This window comes from Stegastes partitus, unplaced genomic scaffold (assembly GCF_000690725.1).
Source record: "Stegastes partitus isolate 25-593 unplaced genomic scaffold, Stegastes_partitus-1.0.2 Scaffold237, whole genome shotgun sequence".
Lineage (NCBI taxonomy): Eukaryota > Metazoa > Chordata > Actinopteri > Pomacentridae > Stegastes > Stegastes partitus.
In genome coordinates this window covers 65,771-85,356 of record NW_007577968.1, presented here as the reverse complement: position 1 = coordinate 85,356, position 19,586 = coordinate 65,771, and the positions used below count along the sequence as shown (strand labels likewise).

Here is a 19,586-nt window from a genome sequence, read left to right as displayed (position 1 = left end):
GATGGATGGATGGATGGAGTACATGCATAAGCTCTCCAAACAAACCACAGAAAAGTTCCACTACACACTAAATATAGCCCTAATCAGTCCTGTTAAAGTTCACATGAAGTCGTTACTCACCTTCGTTTTCTTTTAATCACATTCTCAACAGCACTTAAGAAGTGGATGTCAGAGTCTCATTCTGAGTTACCTTTATATAAAAAATAACTCACGTCTCATCACCGCTGCTTTCCTTCTTCTGTTGTCTAATCTTCAGAAGGAGTCTCAGAAGAACGAGGCCACTCAGATGCAGCGCAGACATGAGAGGAAGAAGGAGAAGAGGAAAAAGAGTGCGAGGCTGCAGCTGCAGGTCCAGGAACAGAGCCTGGAGTTGAGCCAACCGCAGGCAGGTAACACGGACCAGACGGAGGACACCCACGTCCAGCCTCAGCCGAAAGAAACACCGCCGGCCCAGACAGAGAAGCCTCAGAAGACCGTTATCAAAACTGAACCAAAGACGCCGAAGGCAAGAGCTCGATTGTTCGCTGTCCAACGCCGAGTGATTCTTTCGCACACCAATCACTGCAGATTGTAGTAAACACACAGCACTTGACACGTTTTGGATTTGTGTTTAGGTTCCCAAGGTCCATCATCCGTCAGTGATCCAAGAGACGGGCTTCTGTAAGGAGTTTGTAATTGGAGATCTGGTGTGGTCCAAGGTGGGCACGTACCCCTGGTGGCCCTGCATGGTCTCCTCTGACCCACAGATGAAGGTCCACACTCGCATCAACACCAGAGGTACGATTAACGCTCACAGTCCGTCTGCTCTCTTTTAAAATACGTGTGTGAATGAGTAGGGACGTTAATCCCACCGCTTCTTCCTCTGCTGCTGTGCAGGCCACAGGGAGTATCACGTCCAGTTCTTTGGCAGCGTCGCTGAGCGAGCGTGGATCCACGAGAAGAGGATCGTCATCTACCAGGGGAAGCAGCAGTTTGATGACCTTCAGGCCGAAACCCTGCGCAAAACCACAAACCAAGTCGAGAGGCACAAAGTACGTACAAATGTCAGACTGGTCCATAATAAAGACTGCGATAACTCAATTTCTGTGTTTTTTCAGATACATTATAGACATTTCCAGGGAAAGAGTCATTAAAGTAAATTTAATTAAGCATCTCAAGAATCTGAAAAGTCAGATTTTATACATACTATTGATCATGAGATGTAGTTCATGCATGAGTTCTGACACTGATTCACTGCTTATATTTATTACCACGGTTGTAAAATGAAGAATCCCTTCAATGCAAAAGAGAAGAAAACGTATTTTCCACATCAACAATAAACTCAGTAGACTCCACAGTAGAGTCGATGCTGCTGCTGCTGCTGTGACAGACATCGTGTGCTTTTTTTTGTTCATTGATTTAGTTGAAGATATAAAAGTCGTATTGTAAAATAGGCTTTGCAGTGCCGACGCTCATTTTGAGACGTAATTTAGAGTTGATTTGTCTGTTTATGACCATTTCTGAGAGACTAATGAGCAACTAATCAGCGGTGGAAACGTCCTCTGAGCCGTCCTCTCACATGACGACGTTATGGGCTGCATGAAGGAATGAATTCAGTTCTCTTTGTGTTCTGCTGTCTCATGCCTCATCCTCCCTGGGATTAGACTTAATCTTTACTAAACATCGGTGTTTATCGTGCAACAGTTTCTTCTCTTCAGCTCTCGTCTCGTCACTAAATACGTTCCAGTTTGGAGGTTTCTTTTTCAAACATTTCAATCAGTTATACTTCCTTAACTCATAACCTTAAAGTCATTACGGTAATAATGACGAATGATGGCACTTAAATAATTCTATGTATGTATGTTATTCAGAGCATCGTGTGTTTACCAGTTTCTGTATCTTGTCTCTCCAGCTGCTGAAGCCGATCCCTCAGCGCGAGCGTACTCAGTGGGAAGTGGGTGTGGGCCACGCCGAGGACGCCTTCCCCATGACGCGGCAGGAGCGGATTGACAATTACACCTTCATTTACGTCGACCCAGACCCCAACGAAGCCCCGCCCAGCAAGAAACCCACCATCAGACCTGAGAAGCGAAGCCGGCGCTCCAGCGGCTCCATCAGCAAGAAGGAGGACGGAGGCGTGAAGTCACCGGACAGAGAGCAGCCGCCGCGAAGGCAGCTGCCGCGGAGACAGTGTAGTGTTTCGAACGCGGACGACAACGCGAACTCCCAGGCCTCCGGCGAAGAGAAGAGCCAGAGGGGGGACCAACGGAAGAACAGCTCGCCGAAACAAAACGCCGGCTGTGACGCGCGAGCACGGCAGGATTCTCCGCCTCCGGTCAGGGCGTGGAAAACAGCAGCTGCCAGGAAGCTGCTGCCGCTCTCCATCACCATGAAGAGGCTAAATGTGGAGATCACAAAGTGCGACTGGCCTCTCCTGCAGAAAAAAGCTGCTCCGTCTCCAAAGAAGGACAAAGAAGACGAGAGTGAGGAGCGAGTGGAGAGAGAGGCCAGGCAGCCCGACCTGGGATACTGCTCACCTGAGGTTTGTGCAGACAGAAAAAGCTTTTGCACGACGGCGTTATCCTGTGAAGTTATATCTAAATGTTGCCCCCAGCAGGACAGCAGAGCTAAACCTGAGCCCAGTCCCGAGGAGGAGGAAGACGGGGATGAAGGGGAGGACGAGGGGGAGGAGAGGAGAGGCTCCCCTGCCAGTCGGAGGAGCGAGGAGGGAGGAATGCAGCAGACCTCCTCTCCTGGATCACACCACAGTAGTCCTCAAGGTTCGTAAAACGCAGACACGCAGGTGAATATTTGACTGTATACGGCCGGTCGGCTCAATGCTTTTTGTGTTTTCAGGTTCTCAGGAGAGGAAGCTGCAGCGGCGGTCGGTCAGGAGCAGGTCTGAGTCGGAGAGAGGCACCGATCCCGTCCCGAAGAAGAAAACCAAAAAGGAACAGGTATCAGTCCTCCACAGCTGACCCCATGTTCAGACCAAGTAGTGTCATATTGAAAAGCGGGTACATACAGCTGCAGCGTTTCCAGTATGTTGTAACCTTCTCCCGTTATGTTTGGTACACTCTCTGCTGTCAGCTACCAATGAAAAAGGTCAAATATATAAAAAATATGAGCCAAGACCTTTGGTTGGAGTAACAGCTCCTGAAGTTTGAAGGCTTATCAGATGCCAAAACTCTGCTAAGAGGTTTTTAATATTATGATAGAGGGTTTTACGACTGCTGGAAATCTGATTCTCATTTCTCCTGCATAGCATCAGTTGTTAAGTAAACAGTGAAATTATATGTCTGTTCCAGTCTAACCTGCCAGGAATGCCTGCTCTCACATACATAATGTCAGACTGAGTGAAGGAGCAGCTTATTTTGCACACTGCTGATGCTGCTATACGTGTGGATTAGAGAGAATTTTCTAACCCGGCATCACCCAAATCTCAAAGCTCACCAACAATATCCTAAACTTTCACGGTTGCTTTCCTCGCAGGCTGAGATGGCTCCAGAAACCACGCTGAGGACGGGTTCACAGAAAGGTAAGGGATCTTTCCTTCACACCTGCCGTAAACCCGTTAGTGGAAACTCCTCAAAAAAAAAAAGTGAAATCCGTCTTTCCGTCACTCATCCGTGTGATCCTTTAGGAGCCAGTGAGATCTCAGATGCGTGCAAGCCCCTGAAGAAGCGAAGCAGGGCGTCGACAGATGTCGAGATGGCTTCATCTCAGTACAGAGACACGTCTGACTCGGACTCCAGAGGCCTCAACGATCCACAGGTAGGTTCACAAACACGCGAATACGCAAAGAGGGAAATGCTGCGTTTCACATGTTTAGCCTTCTAACAGCCACCATGTTGCCAGCAACCTACTTCAGCTCGTTTAAAGTGTCAGTTTGGACATGCTACACGTGTTTAGATTAGTTAGATTCTGCACAATTCAGTCAATAATTAGAAAGTCTCCAGCTCTTATGTAAAAAGTATGTTGTGCTTTACAAAGTTAGTCATCTTCTTGTGTGTTTATGCAGTCTTTGCTTTACTTACAGAGATGTTTACAGCACATCAGACATCATTTAAAGGACAAACTTTTAGTCATTTTATCTTGTCTTTGCACATTTTATTTATTTCTGCGCTCGTCACGATATCACAACGTAAGCTGATCATTTATTGAAGGTGTTATTTAAGCAAAAATGGTACAAATTCAACGCTTTCAGCTTTTCAAATGCGACTGTTTCACTGTTTTTATTGGGTTCTGTGCCACTGTGTCACGTGTAGTCTTTTTTTTTTGTTGTTGAATATTTTACAAACCCAACAGACAGTTAACAAAATAACTTACACATTAATTAATAGAAAAAAAGAATCCTCCCAGCTCTGATGTCCACACACATAAAGAGTCATTCAGCCCAGTGGCTTACATTCGGTTGCGTCTGTGCTCCAGGGTTTATTCGGGAAGAGTCTCGACAGTCCAGCAGCAGCGGACGCGGACGCCTCAGACACGCAGTCGGTGGACTCCGGTTTATCCCGTCAGGACAGCAGCACCGGCAAGAGAGACACTGTGTGCCAGGTCAGCGCCGCTCATGACTCATCTCCTGAAAGCTCACAGGCACCGAGCTGTGTGATGTTGTAACCGTCTCTGTGCGTTTTTGTGCAGATCTGCGAGGTGTACGGCGAGGGTTTGGTGGTGTGTGAAGGTGAATGCAGCCGACAGTTTCACCTGGAGTGTCTCGGTCTGTCGTCCCCACCTGAAGGCAGATTCACCTGCCTGGAATGTAGAAATGGTGAGAAATCAGAGAGCAGCTCCGTCTACATCATCACGTTTGTTGTGTTCGCCTCTGTAGCTACGATAGACTCTCTGTCGTTCCTTTTCCAGGCAATCATCCTTGTTTTAGCTGTAAAACGGCGGGCCGGGAGGTGACCCGCTGCTCCGTGTCTGGATGTGGTTGCTACTACCACGAGGATTGTGTGCGTAAACTCCCGGGCGCCACCAGCAGTGGTGGAGGCTTCACCTGTCCTCAGCACAGCTGCTCAACCTGCTGCCTGGAGAGAGACCTGCAGCGAGCCAGCAAAGGTACAACAGCATCTGCTTTGTCTTTTTGCATTCTCTGATTTTCTGTTAGCCGCTGCTACGTCCAGAAAACATAAAAGAAAATGTACGACACCCTAAATCTTTAGTTGCATTTTAGGCTTCGTAGCTCAAATTATAAGAAGTAGAAAGTTCACAGATCTGCTTTCTTGTTAAAACATGTACGACTGAAGTGCAACAGGAAGAAATAAGACATCAAGTGCTTTTCTTAAAGGAAATTAGGTTGAGAAAGAGAGAACACACAGAGAAAGTCAGACTTACTACGTGCTGCATTTCTTACAGAATATTTGCTTCACACATTTGGTTCCACCTCAAACTAAAGTGCTCTATTTGGTTTGAGATGATGAAGGGCAACTGGAGGCTGTAGACCACTGCAGAAGTAATTGGCATGTTCCTGGAAATGTCCTTCAGTATCCTGTTGGAAATATCCAATCTGGAAAAGGGAATGAGATGCACTGACAAAGTCTTCAGGTTTTAAAATGACTCTCGAATCCAAAATGTGCCAAACGTCTCCCCAGAAGACATTTGTCACACCAACACCAGAAAGGATGAATGCTTGTTGTGTTTGATTGTGACCATAAAGAAATGAGGACATTTGGGTAGTTGAGCAATTCTAGAGAGGAAGTAAATGAAATCTGAATCTCACACTTCTGCAACCGCTGCATTTTTACATAATAACAGAAACCGCCTCAGGGATCAGACTTAAATAACATCCTTCAGCGATTTATGTTGTGTCCGTCGATGAGTCAAAACATTGTGACCGCTCGCAGAGGAAGCAAACAACTGATTGTCATCCAACACTGCGCGTGTCGTTGGCTGGGATATACTGGATGCAGGAGAAATGAGCAGGTGCGAAGGCCTAAGAGACAAGAGCCGCATTGTTCGAGGCATCTCAGGAACCGTGAGTCTTGAGCGGGGACGAGCCATGTGCCGGTGACGGGGTGGGTTTGGACAATGCAGTGCAGTAAAGCAGCGACATATTGACCCATTGTTTGAGTGTGTTTAAAATCCAATATCAGCAGGAGATAACTGTGGTTGTTTTGTTCGTCTTTGCAACCCAAAATAGTGACTCCCGACTTTTCTGACTCGTGATCTTTTCTATCAGGAGCCTCTTGTCACGTTTCAGTCGTTCGCAAAGCAAAAACAAACCAATGGCCTAGAGGTAGCTGTGCAACCAGAGGTCAGCGGGAGGTCGTAGTCCAGTGGTTTTACACGATGAACTAATTAATCCAAGGGGCGTAGTACGAAGCAAGCGTGGAAGAGCTGGGCTTTCTGTGCATTTACTGGTCATTAGGCTGCGTGCGCTCCGATAAAAACGGATGCATCGTTTGACTTTTCCTCTGCACAAAGTGGGCCAACAGCACACGTCAGTCAAGAGAACAGATAGTTGGAATTTAGAGCCGTAAAGAAGATAAAATGTACTGCAGCTAATAAGGCGAGAGAGAAACGCAGGTAGAAAACTGTTAATGGTGTGAGTTAGTGTGTTTATTCTGTCACTCAGTGCGCTTCTAATGCGACAGCTGCACATTAGAGCTCTTAAAACTTTTAACGGCATTAAAACACAATGCTCAAGAAGTGCAATCAGCTCGGGTCCTGTCCCAGAGTGAAGGATATGTGGAGATTCAAGTTATTGATTGAATGTTTCCTGTGATCAGCATCAACAGACTTATCGGTTTTCTAATTTGTGTTCTGTTGGCAGCGCTGCTAGAAGTGTAAATCAGACTTTGCAGCGAATCGGCACCAAGCGGCGAAAAATATTTATGCGTTTTCTGCAGCTGATCGAGGTTCCTGTGGCAACGAAACACGCAGAATTTACTAATGTGCAGCTCAACAGGTTTGAGACTCTGCACCGCTCGGAGACGACATTGTCTGGTAAAGAAACGTTGAAAGGGAGACGCACCTCAGAGCCGATTTGAATCCCAAACTCTGAACAATAACTCCCTTTGAAGCAGGTTAGCTCTGGAGCATCAGTTGCCATGGCGACCAAGCCACCTTTATGCCACTGAAAACTCTGGAATTATGTTCAACATACCTCACTAACCCGTTAATCTCGCCGCGCACTACACCCCTCAGCTCTGCGCCGACAAGCACCTTTGTGTTCACCTTTTATCGGGCGGGCCCATGTTGGAGGTGTGTGTGTGTTCTGGCAGAGATTATGCGTCTTCCACAGACTCGGGGTGGATGGGATGGACCAGAGGATTACGTTTTTATTCTGCCGGGCAGCGTTAAAGAACATAATCGGGTATGGGATGTGAACGTGGTGTGGCAATCTCACAAGCTTGCTCACAGACTGCTAACTGGAGGAATGAACATCAGTCGATATGCGATCAGTTGTTCTCAGACGAGCAGAGAAAACACCGTCTCATGTTCTCCACATCTTCTGAAGTTCAATATCTACTGTTGTGAACTCAATTGGTTTAGACCTCATTGTGCCTGCCTCGATTAAGATTTTACACAGAGTTGATTGAGGCTGCGTGGGCTGTGTGTTGGTTTTATGACAGTCGCTGGTTGTATAATCTGTGCATTATGTGTGATTTGCTATAGAGGCAGCCATATGTGTGCAGCATTTGGTCCATGACAGATTTTTCCCGACAGGAATACAAAAATAACGTATCGTTTTGTACGTTTCCCTTCTAAACTCTTCAGGTGGTTTGATTTAAAGTGCAGTTTGAAGCCCAAAAAGCAACAAATCAGATATATGATCAAGCAGCATCGCTCTGAAGCGTCTCACCAGATTTATCTGTGACCCCTCAGGTTGCAAATCACATTCCCAAAACAAACACAAAAAGTGTGAGTGTTCATTTGTCGAGCCACGTTTTGTCCTTTTTGTTATTTTCACATTGACTCACTGGGGATTCATTTCTCACTGCGATATAAAGTCCTGCACCTCTGTGGAAAGTAGAGAGAACTCAAACAGTACAGTTGTGCTTTACAAGAAGTTAAAATGCCACAAATCATAGAAAATAAACACGATTTGAATTTCTTTAATTCTTTATTTTCACAAAAATGTTAAAAAGTGGGATTAGCATGTCTAAAATGTTTGCAAGTTTCCACAATGCTTTCTCTACATTCTATAGATATTTTACTACGTATATTTTTAATTTGTTTCCATACTTACCTGCTTCTGTGGAAGCACAGTCCCTCCTTGAATATTTGTCATGTGACTGTTGGTTGCACTGAGTCAGTCGTTGCCTCACGGCTGAGCTGAGAAGCACAGATTTAAAAAAATAAAATAAAATAAAAATTTAAACATTCAACAGAATCTGGTTAGGACAAATGTTTTATTTTTAGTAAATTTTGGAAACGAGACATGTAGACAAGGGCTGCAAGATGGCTCATTGGTTAGCACCGTTGCCTCACAGGTCGCCGGTTTGCGTCCCGGTGAGAACACCGAGATTCTTTCTGCGTGGAGTCTTCATGTTCTCCCCGTGCTGCGTGGGTTCTCTCCGGGTTCTCCGGCTTCCTCCCAGAAACATATTGAGGTTAATTGGTGATTGTAAATTGTCCGTAGGTGTGAATGTGAGTGTGCTTGGTTGTCTGTCTCTAAGTGTAGCCCTGTGATAGACTGGTTACCTGTCCAGGTGAACCTGCCTTCACCCTGAGTCAGCTGGGATAGACTCCAGCCCCCCATGACCCTGGTGAGGATTTCTGGTTCTGATAAATGATCTAATTAAAACATTTTTATTTTACAGTAGCATGCCTTTCAGACCTGCTGGCTGGTTTTGGGGCTTCAGAGGGTTGAAGGACTTTAAGCTCTAAACTAAACTGACCTTTTAACAAATTGGGCTGAAGTCTTGATCATTTAGCCACCAAAACATTTCCAAGTGGTTGGCTTGTTTCCTTTTAAATTAGTTTAATTACAGCTGGAGCCCATAAAGGAATATGACCTACATCTCTTTATAAGCTCTGCGCTGCTCTGCATCACAGCTACATGGGATGGCAGCGGACAAGGACGCTGCACCTGTTGTAAAGTCACCACACAAGTTTTTTTTTTAAAAAAAGTCCTCTTCCTTTTCTTTTCGTTCCTTCCAGGTCGTCTGATCCGTTGCATCCGCTGTCCGTTGGCCTACCACACCGGCGACAGCTGCGTGGCGGCGGGCAGCGTCATCCTGACCCATCACATCATGATCTGCAGCAACCACGGCAGCGCCAAGAGGAACGGCCTCCTCAGCTCCCCCGTCAACGTGGGATGGTGCTTCCTGTGTGCCAGAGGTAAGCTCCCTCAGCTGAACACGCTAACCGGCTTCCTCCCCCTCATACAGCAGTGACCTCACACTGACGGAGCAGACGTCTTAGTTTGACCAAACGTGGGGGGTTTCACCTCCACCGGCTGATTGCAGCCTTGTGACAAACAACAGCATCAGTCCTTTTTTACTTTACCTTCACACTGGAGCGTCAGCGGGACCTGATCGCCCTCCATCACTGTAGTTTTTTTTCATCTTTTGTTTTTTCGAGTTTAACCACTTTTTGATACGTCTCATAAGTGAAAACTGAAACCTTCCATGTTGTGTTTAGGTATTTTATGTTTCTCTATCTTTAATAATACATGTTCCGTGTGTGGCGTTGTTGTTCATGAATAGCAGTGCTGTGAAATGTAATGTGTGTTTTCCATCACGATACTAATACGATGAGTGATCCAGGCTGCTACACTGCACTCCACTTCTAAAACAATCACGCCTGACCTGAATGCTGATGAGAGGGGAAAAAAACTAAACTCTTTTCTGTGACGTTTAGCCAGTTTAGATCTGATTGTGTGTAACAACAGGTTGAGTGCACTGTTTGGCCTCTTTGTGTGTCGGGACCAACTTTGTTTTACTTTTTTTTTTTGTGTGTGTGTGTGTGTGTGTTACAACTGTGTGTGTGTGGGCGTGCAAGACCGTGTGTTTGTTCTTTCTCTTTTGTAAATTTTTGGGTAATTTCGAGTTTGACTGCGGCTCACCCCCGTCTCTTCCTGTGTGTCTTGTGTAGGGCTGTTAGTGCAAGACCTTACTGACACCATATTAAGTTCATATGCCTATAAGTCCCACTACCTTCTGACTGAGTCAAATCGTGCTGAGTTGAAATTACCTATGATTCCCTCTCCTTCGTCAGCTACCAAAAAGAATGTTGGGAAAGGTAACTGAACAGTTTTTCTCTTTCTCCTTTGTCCCACTGGTCTGTGTTTGTGTTGTGCCTGCTCCCATTCTGATTTAGTTTCCCTTTTTTTTTTTTTTTTTTGCACACATCTTTCATTTCAAAGCCTTGAGGTGCAAAGTTAATTAACTGATTAAACATGCAGTTAATTTTAATGCAGAGTGGCGCAAAGTAGCTTCAGCCGAGTTCCCTAACACATTAACAGATAACACTGGGCCTCATGCAAGAACGTTTTTGTACTCTGGGTCAGATTCCCCAAACACTAAACCGGTTGTAATTTGGTCTTTTTTTTTTTTGACATGTCGCATTGGAAAAGCACAGGTGTAAATGTAGTTATTATTAATCTAGCCGTTTTCACCACCAGGGTCCCGGTATCGCGCCTGCCGGCTCTCTGCCTCGCTGTCACGGCCGACGGAGACGCCTGAGCAGAGCAGAGCCGTTGTTAATGTTATTAGTGACACCTGCGCTTTTCCCACTATGACGAGTTGAAATGTCTGCTGTGAGAAAGACTCGCTGCTGCCGTCGACCCGATGAGCGTCGCCCGTTCGCTGCATCATTAGCATAATCGCAGTCTAAAGCTCCGTTTGTGGGCAAGAGTTAAAAAGAAAAGTAATTATGTTGGAAATTGGCAGCAAAAAAAACAGATAGCTGTGTTGTAAGAGGGTCAGAAACCAACGGAAATGTGAAGTAGACGACAGAGAGGAGGATCGCTGTCGTAAATATTCACAACTCAAGGTCCACTTACGCCAATTTTGCAAAGGACTAGTCTCACCTGAGGATCTCCAATTTGTCATAACTGTGGAATTCATTTGTGAATCTGCCATTTCCATAATTAGTGAAGTAATAATTCCATCATTCATGACTTCCCATATTTCGCCTGTGATAACGATTAGTCCCCATCGCTGTAATTTGTGGGTCATTTCTAAACATTTTTGCGAGGGTCTTTTTTGTTTTCCTCTGCACCTCTCTTCTGCCTCTTTATGGGAGCCTGCATTGTCAATTATAAATGAAAGCCTGAGCAGCGTTTTGGGTGGAAATTCATGGGCTCATGTTGCTACACAGCATGGAGACCCATTTACAGAAAGAGCCAGAAATCCATCACAAAGCGATTAGATAGATGACATGCATGGCAGCATGAGGTATGGAGCACTTTGCTGTCTTTCAGCAGGCTAAACTGTTTGTAAGTGGCAGCCTATTAATATCATATGCACGGATAATGTTAGGAAGTCTGAGGAACACACACTTTGCTTATTCCGTGTGAATGTGGCAAGAATTTGCCTCGAGTCCCTCGTTAATACTAGTCCTGCACAAATATGAACTAGCTCATAATTGGCTTTTCCCTTCTGTAAAGTGACCGAAACACTGGACCTGTTGGTGCTGAATGTGATGTGACATTGAGACTGAACCATGAGTTTGTGTTACAAGGTGCAGTACTGTGCAAAAATATTAGGTGCTAAAAGTAAAATAGGGAAGCTTTCCAACATAATGCTTCTAGCTTTTTTTGCAGCTACAAAGTGCAGTAAAGAGAGCAAAACCAAAACATACGTAGGAGAGACAGGGAGAAGCTTCCACATAAAAAAGAATGAAACATCAGGACGATTCACAAAAAGAAAAAGCAAAACAGGTGAACCGAAAATCATCCATATCGGACCACTGCAGAAGAAACAACCACATCATGGACTGGGACAAGACCATCGGAGGGCAATAAATTTAAACGCTGGATCAAGGAGGCCGTAGAAATCAGGAGACGAAGCCAAAGACACCATGAGCCGTGATGAGGGGCGTTCATGCTGCCCCACACATGGGACGCTCTCCTGTAGAGACCACCGGGCGGCAGGAGATGTGGCCCGTTGGGCAAATCTAACAGATTGCCGGGCGGGTCACGCCTCCAGGAAACCACCAGCTGATAAAGACGTTTCTGAGGAAGACTGAAGTGACAGTCGAAACATCCATCCATCCTCTATACACCGCTTAATCCTCACTAGGGTCGTGGGGGGCTGGAGTCTATCCCAGCTGACTCAGGGTGAAGGCAGGTTCACCTGGACAGGTAACCAGTCTATCACAGGGCTACACTTAGAGACAGACAATTTAGAATCACCAATTAACCTCCAAATTGTTTTTGGACCTTGTGGGAGGAAGCCGGAGAACCCGGAGAGAACCCACGCTGCACGGGGAGAACATGGAGACTCCACGCAGAAAGATCCCGGGTGTCCTCACCGGGATGCAAACTAGCTGCGAGGTGACGGTGCTAACCACTGAGCCACCTTTCAGCCCCAGTCGAAACATTTCAAAGGTAGAAACAGCTCCGATCTAAAAAATACTCGTTATCTGATAAAAAACGAAACCTTACACCTGTAATCAGAGTAGACAAAATGAACCTAAAGAACAAAACTGGTTTAAATCACTATGTACTGTGACCACACTTTAAGAACCGCACCAGTTCTCCTTCGTACTCCAGTTTTTTTTGGAGGTTCTGTGGATTCAGGCCGTCTCAGGAGCTCTTTTACAAAGATATCACGCTGTAGGTCTGTGAAGAAAGACCCCCTCATCATCTCATCATGCCACCGCCGCTCGCCTTTGCTCATTCACGTTGAACCAAACAGGTCGGTGTCATGTTGCGCCAGCGTGTGCTTTCTTGTAGCGTGCCAGCACTCCAGAATCAGAACTGTGGCATGTCGCACAACAACGCCGATGACCACCAGCCAGCTCTCCCTTTCACACAGACGTCGGTTCGACTTTGTTCCTACCTCTGACGCTGGCTTCAAGGCACGACAGCAGTTTCATCTCCCTATCTTATACAGAAAAGAGCGAGGAAAAGTAAAAGTGGACCGGACTCTCTGTTCTTCTTGTCAGTAAAGATAGTTCTGTTGGACTCTTCCTGATGGTTTTAATGCAATGGATAAATGTCCAAACATCGAAAGTGCTTTAAACTTCTGCACATTAGTGTAAAGTAGGGCTACTGTAATTTGAAATTAATTTAAGGGCCATAAAATACATAAAATAGTCCATAAAATACAACAACATTACAAACACACACATTGCTCAGCAGGGTGATAGATGGCAGAACATTTACCAAACTGTGCCAATAAAATCTCGTCCAAAAAGCTTCTCAGTACGATAATTGTTTAAACAAGTAGCTGCTCGTTATGAAGCTGCATTTCAAGCTGATGTGGCAACATTTTATGTGTACGTAATTTGTGCGACAGATCTCGACCGCTCATGAATTTATCGGGGGGTCGACTCTCACCTTTATGCTGCACCGATCTTGTACGAGTGGTTCTTGCACGAGGCCCATTGTGAGATTGGTTGTGCATGAACAATCAATCCGGACGTATAAAAAACCGTTGCTCTGAACCAGATCAAACCGTTTCTCTGCTGGGAAAATGTAATCTGTCACCAAACGTCCAGCGTGACGCCCCGATGCTGGACGCTCTGGGTTTGGTTCCGGTTCCGTCTGTGGTTTGTGGAGCTTACCGCTGCTGGAGGCGCGCTGCTTCTCTGCTTCAGCACTCTGGGCTTGTTTTTGATTTGAAAGGCCTTGTCCAGCCTCACCTCCTTTATGCTGACTGCAACTAAGTTTTGTTTTTTGACCGAATATTTCCAGATGATATGATGTTTTTTTTGCTCCCCCTCATTTCCTCGAGCTTTGACCTGCCTTGGATGGAATACAAACCCAATCTGGACGAGATTTGCAAAAGCAAAAATGAGCTTTTTAATTAATAATTAAAGAACCAAAAAAAAAAAAAAGCATTTCGTAAATTGCCTCAACACATGATTCCATGCAAGCTGGTCTGTGCAGGTTGTGATATGTGTGATGGGAAACGTTTGCCTTACTGGCAGGACTGCATGCCTGCTTTTTGCCAATAATTTGTTATTTGAGTAAAAACCCTGATTCATTGTTAACTCGCTGGCTGATTTTTATTCCGGTGCTGCCGCATGTATTTCCCGTAGACTGGTCTTGGTACAGTGCTCTGAATCTGATTGCCAGACATGCTGTAACTATTGCAATAACAAGACGTAAGCGACCCCATGCAGGGCTTTTCCAACCATTTTCAGTATTTCTCCTGCAGTGTAGCTACAACAGGAGCCTTCACTCCAAAAAAAAAAGCTCTTGGCTTTAGCCTTTCATTCAGATTAATGACGATTTGTTGTTGTGGTAGCTTCAGAAACAAACGTCTTCCCTGCGAGGACGCTGTTTATCTCCTATTAGCTGTGATTTTATTCTGTATTTGACACCTTAGAGCATCCACGCCCCTCTTAGGCTTGTCTGCAAATGAGATTCAGAGTTTGTCCAGGTATTAAGGTGCATCACCTAATCATAAAATCCTCCTCTCTTTGCATACCCACTCCCCACAACGCATGCACACACACACACACACACACACACACACACAAACACATATACACACCTACACACACACACACACACACATGCACACATATGTACATCCACACAAATGTAGGAGGCAAGTTGCTGTGCTGCGACTCATGCCCGGCTTCCTTCCACCCGGAGTGTCTGGAGATGGAGATGCCGGAGGGCTCGTGGTCCTGCAGTGATTGCAGGGCAGGGAAGAAACCTCACTACAAACAAATTGTCTGGGTCAAACTGGGCAACTACAGGTAGGCTGAGAGCACTGATTACAGGCCGCTGTCAGTTTGTGGTACGGTTAAATTTAAAGGACGAGTCTGGTGATAGTTTGTGTTTTTGTCATCGCCAAAAAAAAATCCCATAAAAGGACCGAAACTAGCAATAAATCGATCCGATTCCTCCTCCGCCATTGTTGTCCGGAGACACGCAAGTGAGCCGCCCTGTTGTAATGAGGAACATGAGCGCTGGAGTTTATTCTGAGGCAATCCCACGTAAACAGTCTCGCTCCTGCAAAATGGTGCCTGACGTGAACTGTTTACTCCCGTTTAACCCTCAGGAGGCCGAGCAGCTTCTTGGCATTTTTGTCCCACATTTTTATAAAACACTGTCGGCTCGTTTTTCACTGCAATATGAGGTCCTGCATCTCCACAGCCATGGCTAGAAGTAGTGACGACTCAAAAATGTCCTTCGTGCAGTCGAACTAAATCATCAAAACACGGAAAATTAATCTATGTACTGTAGACATGCTACTGTCATGCTACTTTCATTTTTAATTTCTTTCCGTCCTCGTTTCCTCTCCGCTTTGCGTCGACACCGTCTGTAACTCGGTCCAGCTCAACCAGAAAGTCCCTGGTTTTGTTTTTGTGTGACCGTTTGTTGCAGCTGAGTCACAAATGGCTTCTCGGTGGTGCCAAAGAGGAGCAGATTTTTATGTTTTTTTGCGTAATCTTTTCAGTTAAAGGGGATTATTTTAAGCCAACTTTTAAATGAAGTGATTTTGATGAAATATCACGATTAAACGCTTTCTAGTTTACAGTTTCTTGCTCAGATAAACAGCCTGTTAAAGCCGCCTGGGGGTTTGGAGGTTCCCAGGGGTTAAGTAACTTCTTTCTGACAGCTGTTTTAAATAATAATAATAATAATAATTAGAATTATAACTACATTTGTGTAGCCCTTTTTTTTAAGGCTTCTCCTCAGTAGGAACAAATGGCCCCGAGGCCGACAGCTGCAGACTAATAGATGTTTAATTAGGTCTTTTTATAGCGTTAGTTGACATGAACTAAAGCACCAAAAACACATCACCAGTCTTGTCCTTTTAAGTTTAGTGCAACAAATTAGCCTCCGAGCGCACACGGAAACAGGATGTGATGCCGTATTATAGTCGCACGTGCTCAGAAAGTCCTGAGCCGAGCGCAGCCGCCGTGTTTTCTGGTGTCGTTCTCTTTATTATTTCATCACAGCTTACAGTCTGCTGGCGTGGAGCTAGATTAAACTGTCGGAGTGGGACGCAAATCATTTCTTTTTCGTTCAGAAGAAGTGATTTTGTGCCGTATTAGTGAAACGGGCAGATCTCAGGTCAGAGTTAGACAAACGTGGATTCTGTGATTTTTGGCAGAATTGGAGGAAATAAGTTTTTGCTGCCAGAAGCATTTTCTATAAAATGATCTTTCGCTTTCAGAAGTGAAAAATGAGAAGTAAATGTTTGAAAACGTTGAAGTGTGACACTCCCCTCCGGCTGTAATAACTCCAGGTTGTATGTTCTGTGATTGGTTTTTACCGCCCTCCTCTCTGTCCTCGCTTTTCTTCCCCTGTCCTACTCAACGACGTCTCGCTGCCCGGCAGGTGGTGGCCGGCGGAGATCTGCAACCCTCGTCTGGTGCCGTCAAACATCCAGAGCCTTCGCCACGACGTCGGCGACTTCCCCGTCTTCTTCTTCGGCTCCCACGACTACTACTGGATCAACCAGGGCCGCGTCTTCCCCTACGTGGAGAACGACAAGAACTTCGTCACGGGTCAGATAAACATCAACAAAACCTTCAAGAAAGGTAACTTATTCCTGGGAAGTTTTCCTCCACGTTGACTGCTGTGGTTTTATCCTTCAAAGCTGAAGGATCGATGAATTTCTGAGCGACTGTTGATGTTTCAGCTCTGGAAGAAGCAGCCCGGCGGTTTCAGGAGCTGAAGGCCCAGAGGGAGAGCAGGGAGGCTTTGGAGCAGGAACGCAACTCTCGCAAACCTCCGCCGTACAAATTCATCAAGGTGACGTCATTTTAGCATCCCACTAAAAACAAAAACAGCTGAAGTTAAATCCTAAATGTCTTCACTTGCTTTTCCATTTTAGTCCAACAAGCCAGTGGGGAAAGTGCAGATGCACGTCGCCGACTTGTCAGAAATCCCGCGATGCAACTGCAGACCGACAGACGAGCATCCCTGCAGCCTCGACTCGCAGTGTCTCAACCGCATGCTGCAGTACGAGTGCCATCCACAGGTCCGTGTGCAGATTGGTGATTGTTTAGCTAATTTAAATAAAGTGTGAGAAACTGCACCTCTGTTCATTTTCGTGTTTTTGCGATCAGGTGTGTCCCGCGGGAGACAACTGTGAGAATCAGTGTTTCTCCAAGCGGCTCTACGCAGAAACCGAAGTGATAAAGACAGACGGGCGTGGCTGGGGCCTCCGGACCAACCAGGCTCTGAGGAAGGTGGGTGTTGAGTCCAGAACGCTCACCAAAAATGTTCACCTTTAAAATTGTTGTTTTAACCCAGAGGTGTCCAATCCTGGTCCTCGAGGGCCACAGTCCTGCATGTTTTAGATGTTTCCCTCTTCCAACACACCTGATTCAAATGATCAGGATGGTTATCAGGCTTCTGCAGAGCTTGATGATGAGCTGATCATTTGAATCAAGTGTGTTGGAAACATCTAAAACATGCAGGACTGAGGCCCTCGAGGACCAGGATTGCCCACCCCTGTTTTAACCAGATTCCTATATTTTAACCATGTATAGAAAATAGACTAGTCTGAACTGCTTGCAGTGACGATGAAAAGTACCAGACTGCTGACCCTCGGCGCTGCTTGTAGCATGTACGACGAGCATCCCCCCAAAAACTCATCACAAGCAGCAAAAACACTGGATTAATTGTAGTAATTACTGTTGGGTAGTATTTTTTTGTTTAGTATTTTATGGTTAAATATTACAGCTATATTGTACCTGCTGCATAATAGTCAGAGTCGGTAAAACAGCCAAACCAAACTTTCAAGGGTGGAGCAGCCGAACCGGAGCAGTACAGTCTTAGCTTCACGGATTCACCAGCAAATTTCACACTAAATCGAACTGTCCGAACACAAATCGACCTCGTGGTAGCTCACGTGCTATAGATCAAATGGGCCACGCCCCTCGCCGTGGCGCCCAGTGGTGTCCCCGTGTCCTTGCTCTCACTCGCAATATCCGCCTCGGCCCGGCGCGAGTAGCCAGCTGCCAGAAACTGAACAAAGACAGTCCCGTGATAGCAAAGTGTTTTCACTATAAATGTGTTTAGCGAGTGTTGTCGGTAGTTCCTGAAGCTTCCTTACACACTTCCAGCGACGATTATGTCTGACAGGGCAGCAGGAACTTGACGCGGTCGTTTTAAAGCACAAATCACTCCATAACTTGTGAACAAAGCAATTTTAGCAAAATCCACCAGTCGCAGATCTAAGTTGTGGGCTCTACTGTCTGGCCTTAAGGTTTCAGGCCTTGAAAGTTAATCGATCCCAAGTTATTTGGTAGCAAACAAATAGACACACAAACCAACTTGCATGCGCCGAAGGTTAATAACAGATAAACGCAAACGATATGACAACGTATGTAAGATGTTATTGCGTACAGTGGAAGTGACGCTGTAGGAGCTGGAGGAAGCCCTAAACAGCAACAACACACCCATGTTCATCCACCACATGTAAGAAAACACACGTTAAACGTCACTTGACTTGCCGTCCCATCTTGCCCCTGTGGCAAATATTGCATCCCCGACTGTTCATCAGTTCACTGCTGTGGTCCGAGTTAAGATGTCAGGAACATTAAAGTGACTGAATGCTGTCAGTTTAACAGACTGATGAAGCCTCATGTTTGTCTGAAAAGGGCCTCGGTGTGAGTAGAGAGAAGGCGAAGGACATGAGATAAAGTTCCAGCCGACTGTGGCTAACCTTCACAGCACCGAACCTCAGGTGCCACTACAGTTTACAGACATGACAATACTCAGTACCTCTCCGTGGGTTTTCCTGATGACTGTATTTAAAGTTACCGAAAGAGGAAAAGCTCACAGGGTCAGTTCCTAAAGACACACGTCCTGTTGAATCGTCTGAATCGTTCATTCCCACCTTTCCTGTTAAGTCATCTAAAATAATAAAAATGTGACGTTTGCTGTTTCCTCCAGGGCGACTTTGTGACGGAGTACGTAGGGGAGGTGATAGACTCAGAGGAGTGCCAGCAGCGAATCAAGCGCGCCCATGAGAACCACGTGACCAACTTCTACATGCTCACCCTCACCAAGGTACGTGATGCTGATCAACACAGACGATGCCACGATAAAAAAAACCAACAGATATTGATCAACTAACGCCTTGCTTCCACATAGCTCTGTGTTCTCATACAAATCAACTCCACTGGAGCCTCTGTGATCTCCGATATGTTTGTGAAACTCCTTCTGTTTTTTCCAGACCGGAATTTGCCCCAAGTCAAAATTTAAGAGGCCACATTGTTGGAAAAACGAATTCAGGCTGTTCGGCTGTTTGCTGTCAAGTCGAGTAAATGCGAAAGCACAAAATAAACCAGTTTAGCCAGTTTAACCGATTCTAGCCATGCAAAATACGGAGAACACACATACTGTAGTGGCTCATATGTCCTGTATGGAGTAATGAGAGCGCCAAGTTACAAAAATAAATCAATAAAAGAATAATAAATTCAAAGTGGAAATAAAAAGAAGAATAAATGAAATAAAAAAATAAATAATGTGGCAATATAAATCAAAAATGAATCCATAAAAAAGGCTAATA

The 19,586-nt window shown here is 45.5% G+C and overlaps 1 protein-coding gene across 1 annotated transcript in view; it reads left to right on the top strand.

Annotated features, from left to right (window-relative positions):
* Nucleotides 1–19,586, top strand: part of nsd3 (nuclear receptor binding SET domain protein 3) — a 29,432-nt gene that overhangs the window by 4,935 nt on the left and 4,911 nt on the right. Inside the window, exons 3-21 of the mRNA XM_008281547.1 lie at nt 257–505; nt 615–777; nt 877–1,031; nt 1,892–2,521; nt 2,597–2,759; nt 2,836–2,936; nt 3,472–3,517; nt 3,623–3,753; nt 4,411–4,536; nt 4,624–4,750; nt 4,843–5,040; nt 9,088–9,267; nt 10,024–10,170; nt 14,652–14,808; nt 16,400–16,602; nt 16,704–16,816; nt 16,899–17,045; nt 17,134–17,256; nt 18,968–19,084. Coding sequence (XP_008279769.1) covers nt 257–505; nt 615–777; nt 877–1,031; nt 1,892–2,521; nt 2,597–2,759; nt 2,836–2,936; nt 3,472–3,517; nt 3,623–3,753; nt 4,411–4,536; nt 4,624–4,750; nt 4,843–5,040; nt 9,088–9,267; nt 10,024–10,170; nt 14,652–14,808; nt 16,400–16,602; nt 16,704–16,816; nt 16,899–17,045; nt 17,134–17,256; nt 18,968–19,084 — 3,276 coding nt within the window. The remainder of the gene's footprint in view (nt 1–256; nt 506–614; nt 778–876; nt 1,032–1,891; nt 2,522–2,596; nt 2,760–2,835; nt 2,937–3,471; nt 3,518–3,622; nt 3,754–4,410; nt 4,537–4,623; nt 4,751–4,842; nt 5,041–9,087; nt 9,268–10,023; nt 10,171–14,651; nt 14,809–16,399; nt 16,603–16,703; nt 16,817–16,898; nt 17,046–17,133; nt 17,257–18,967; nt 19,085–19,586) is intronic.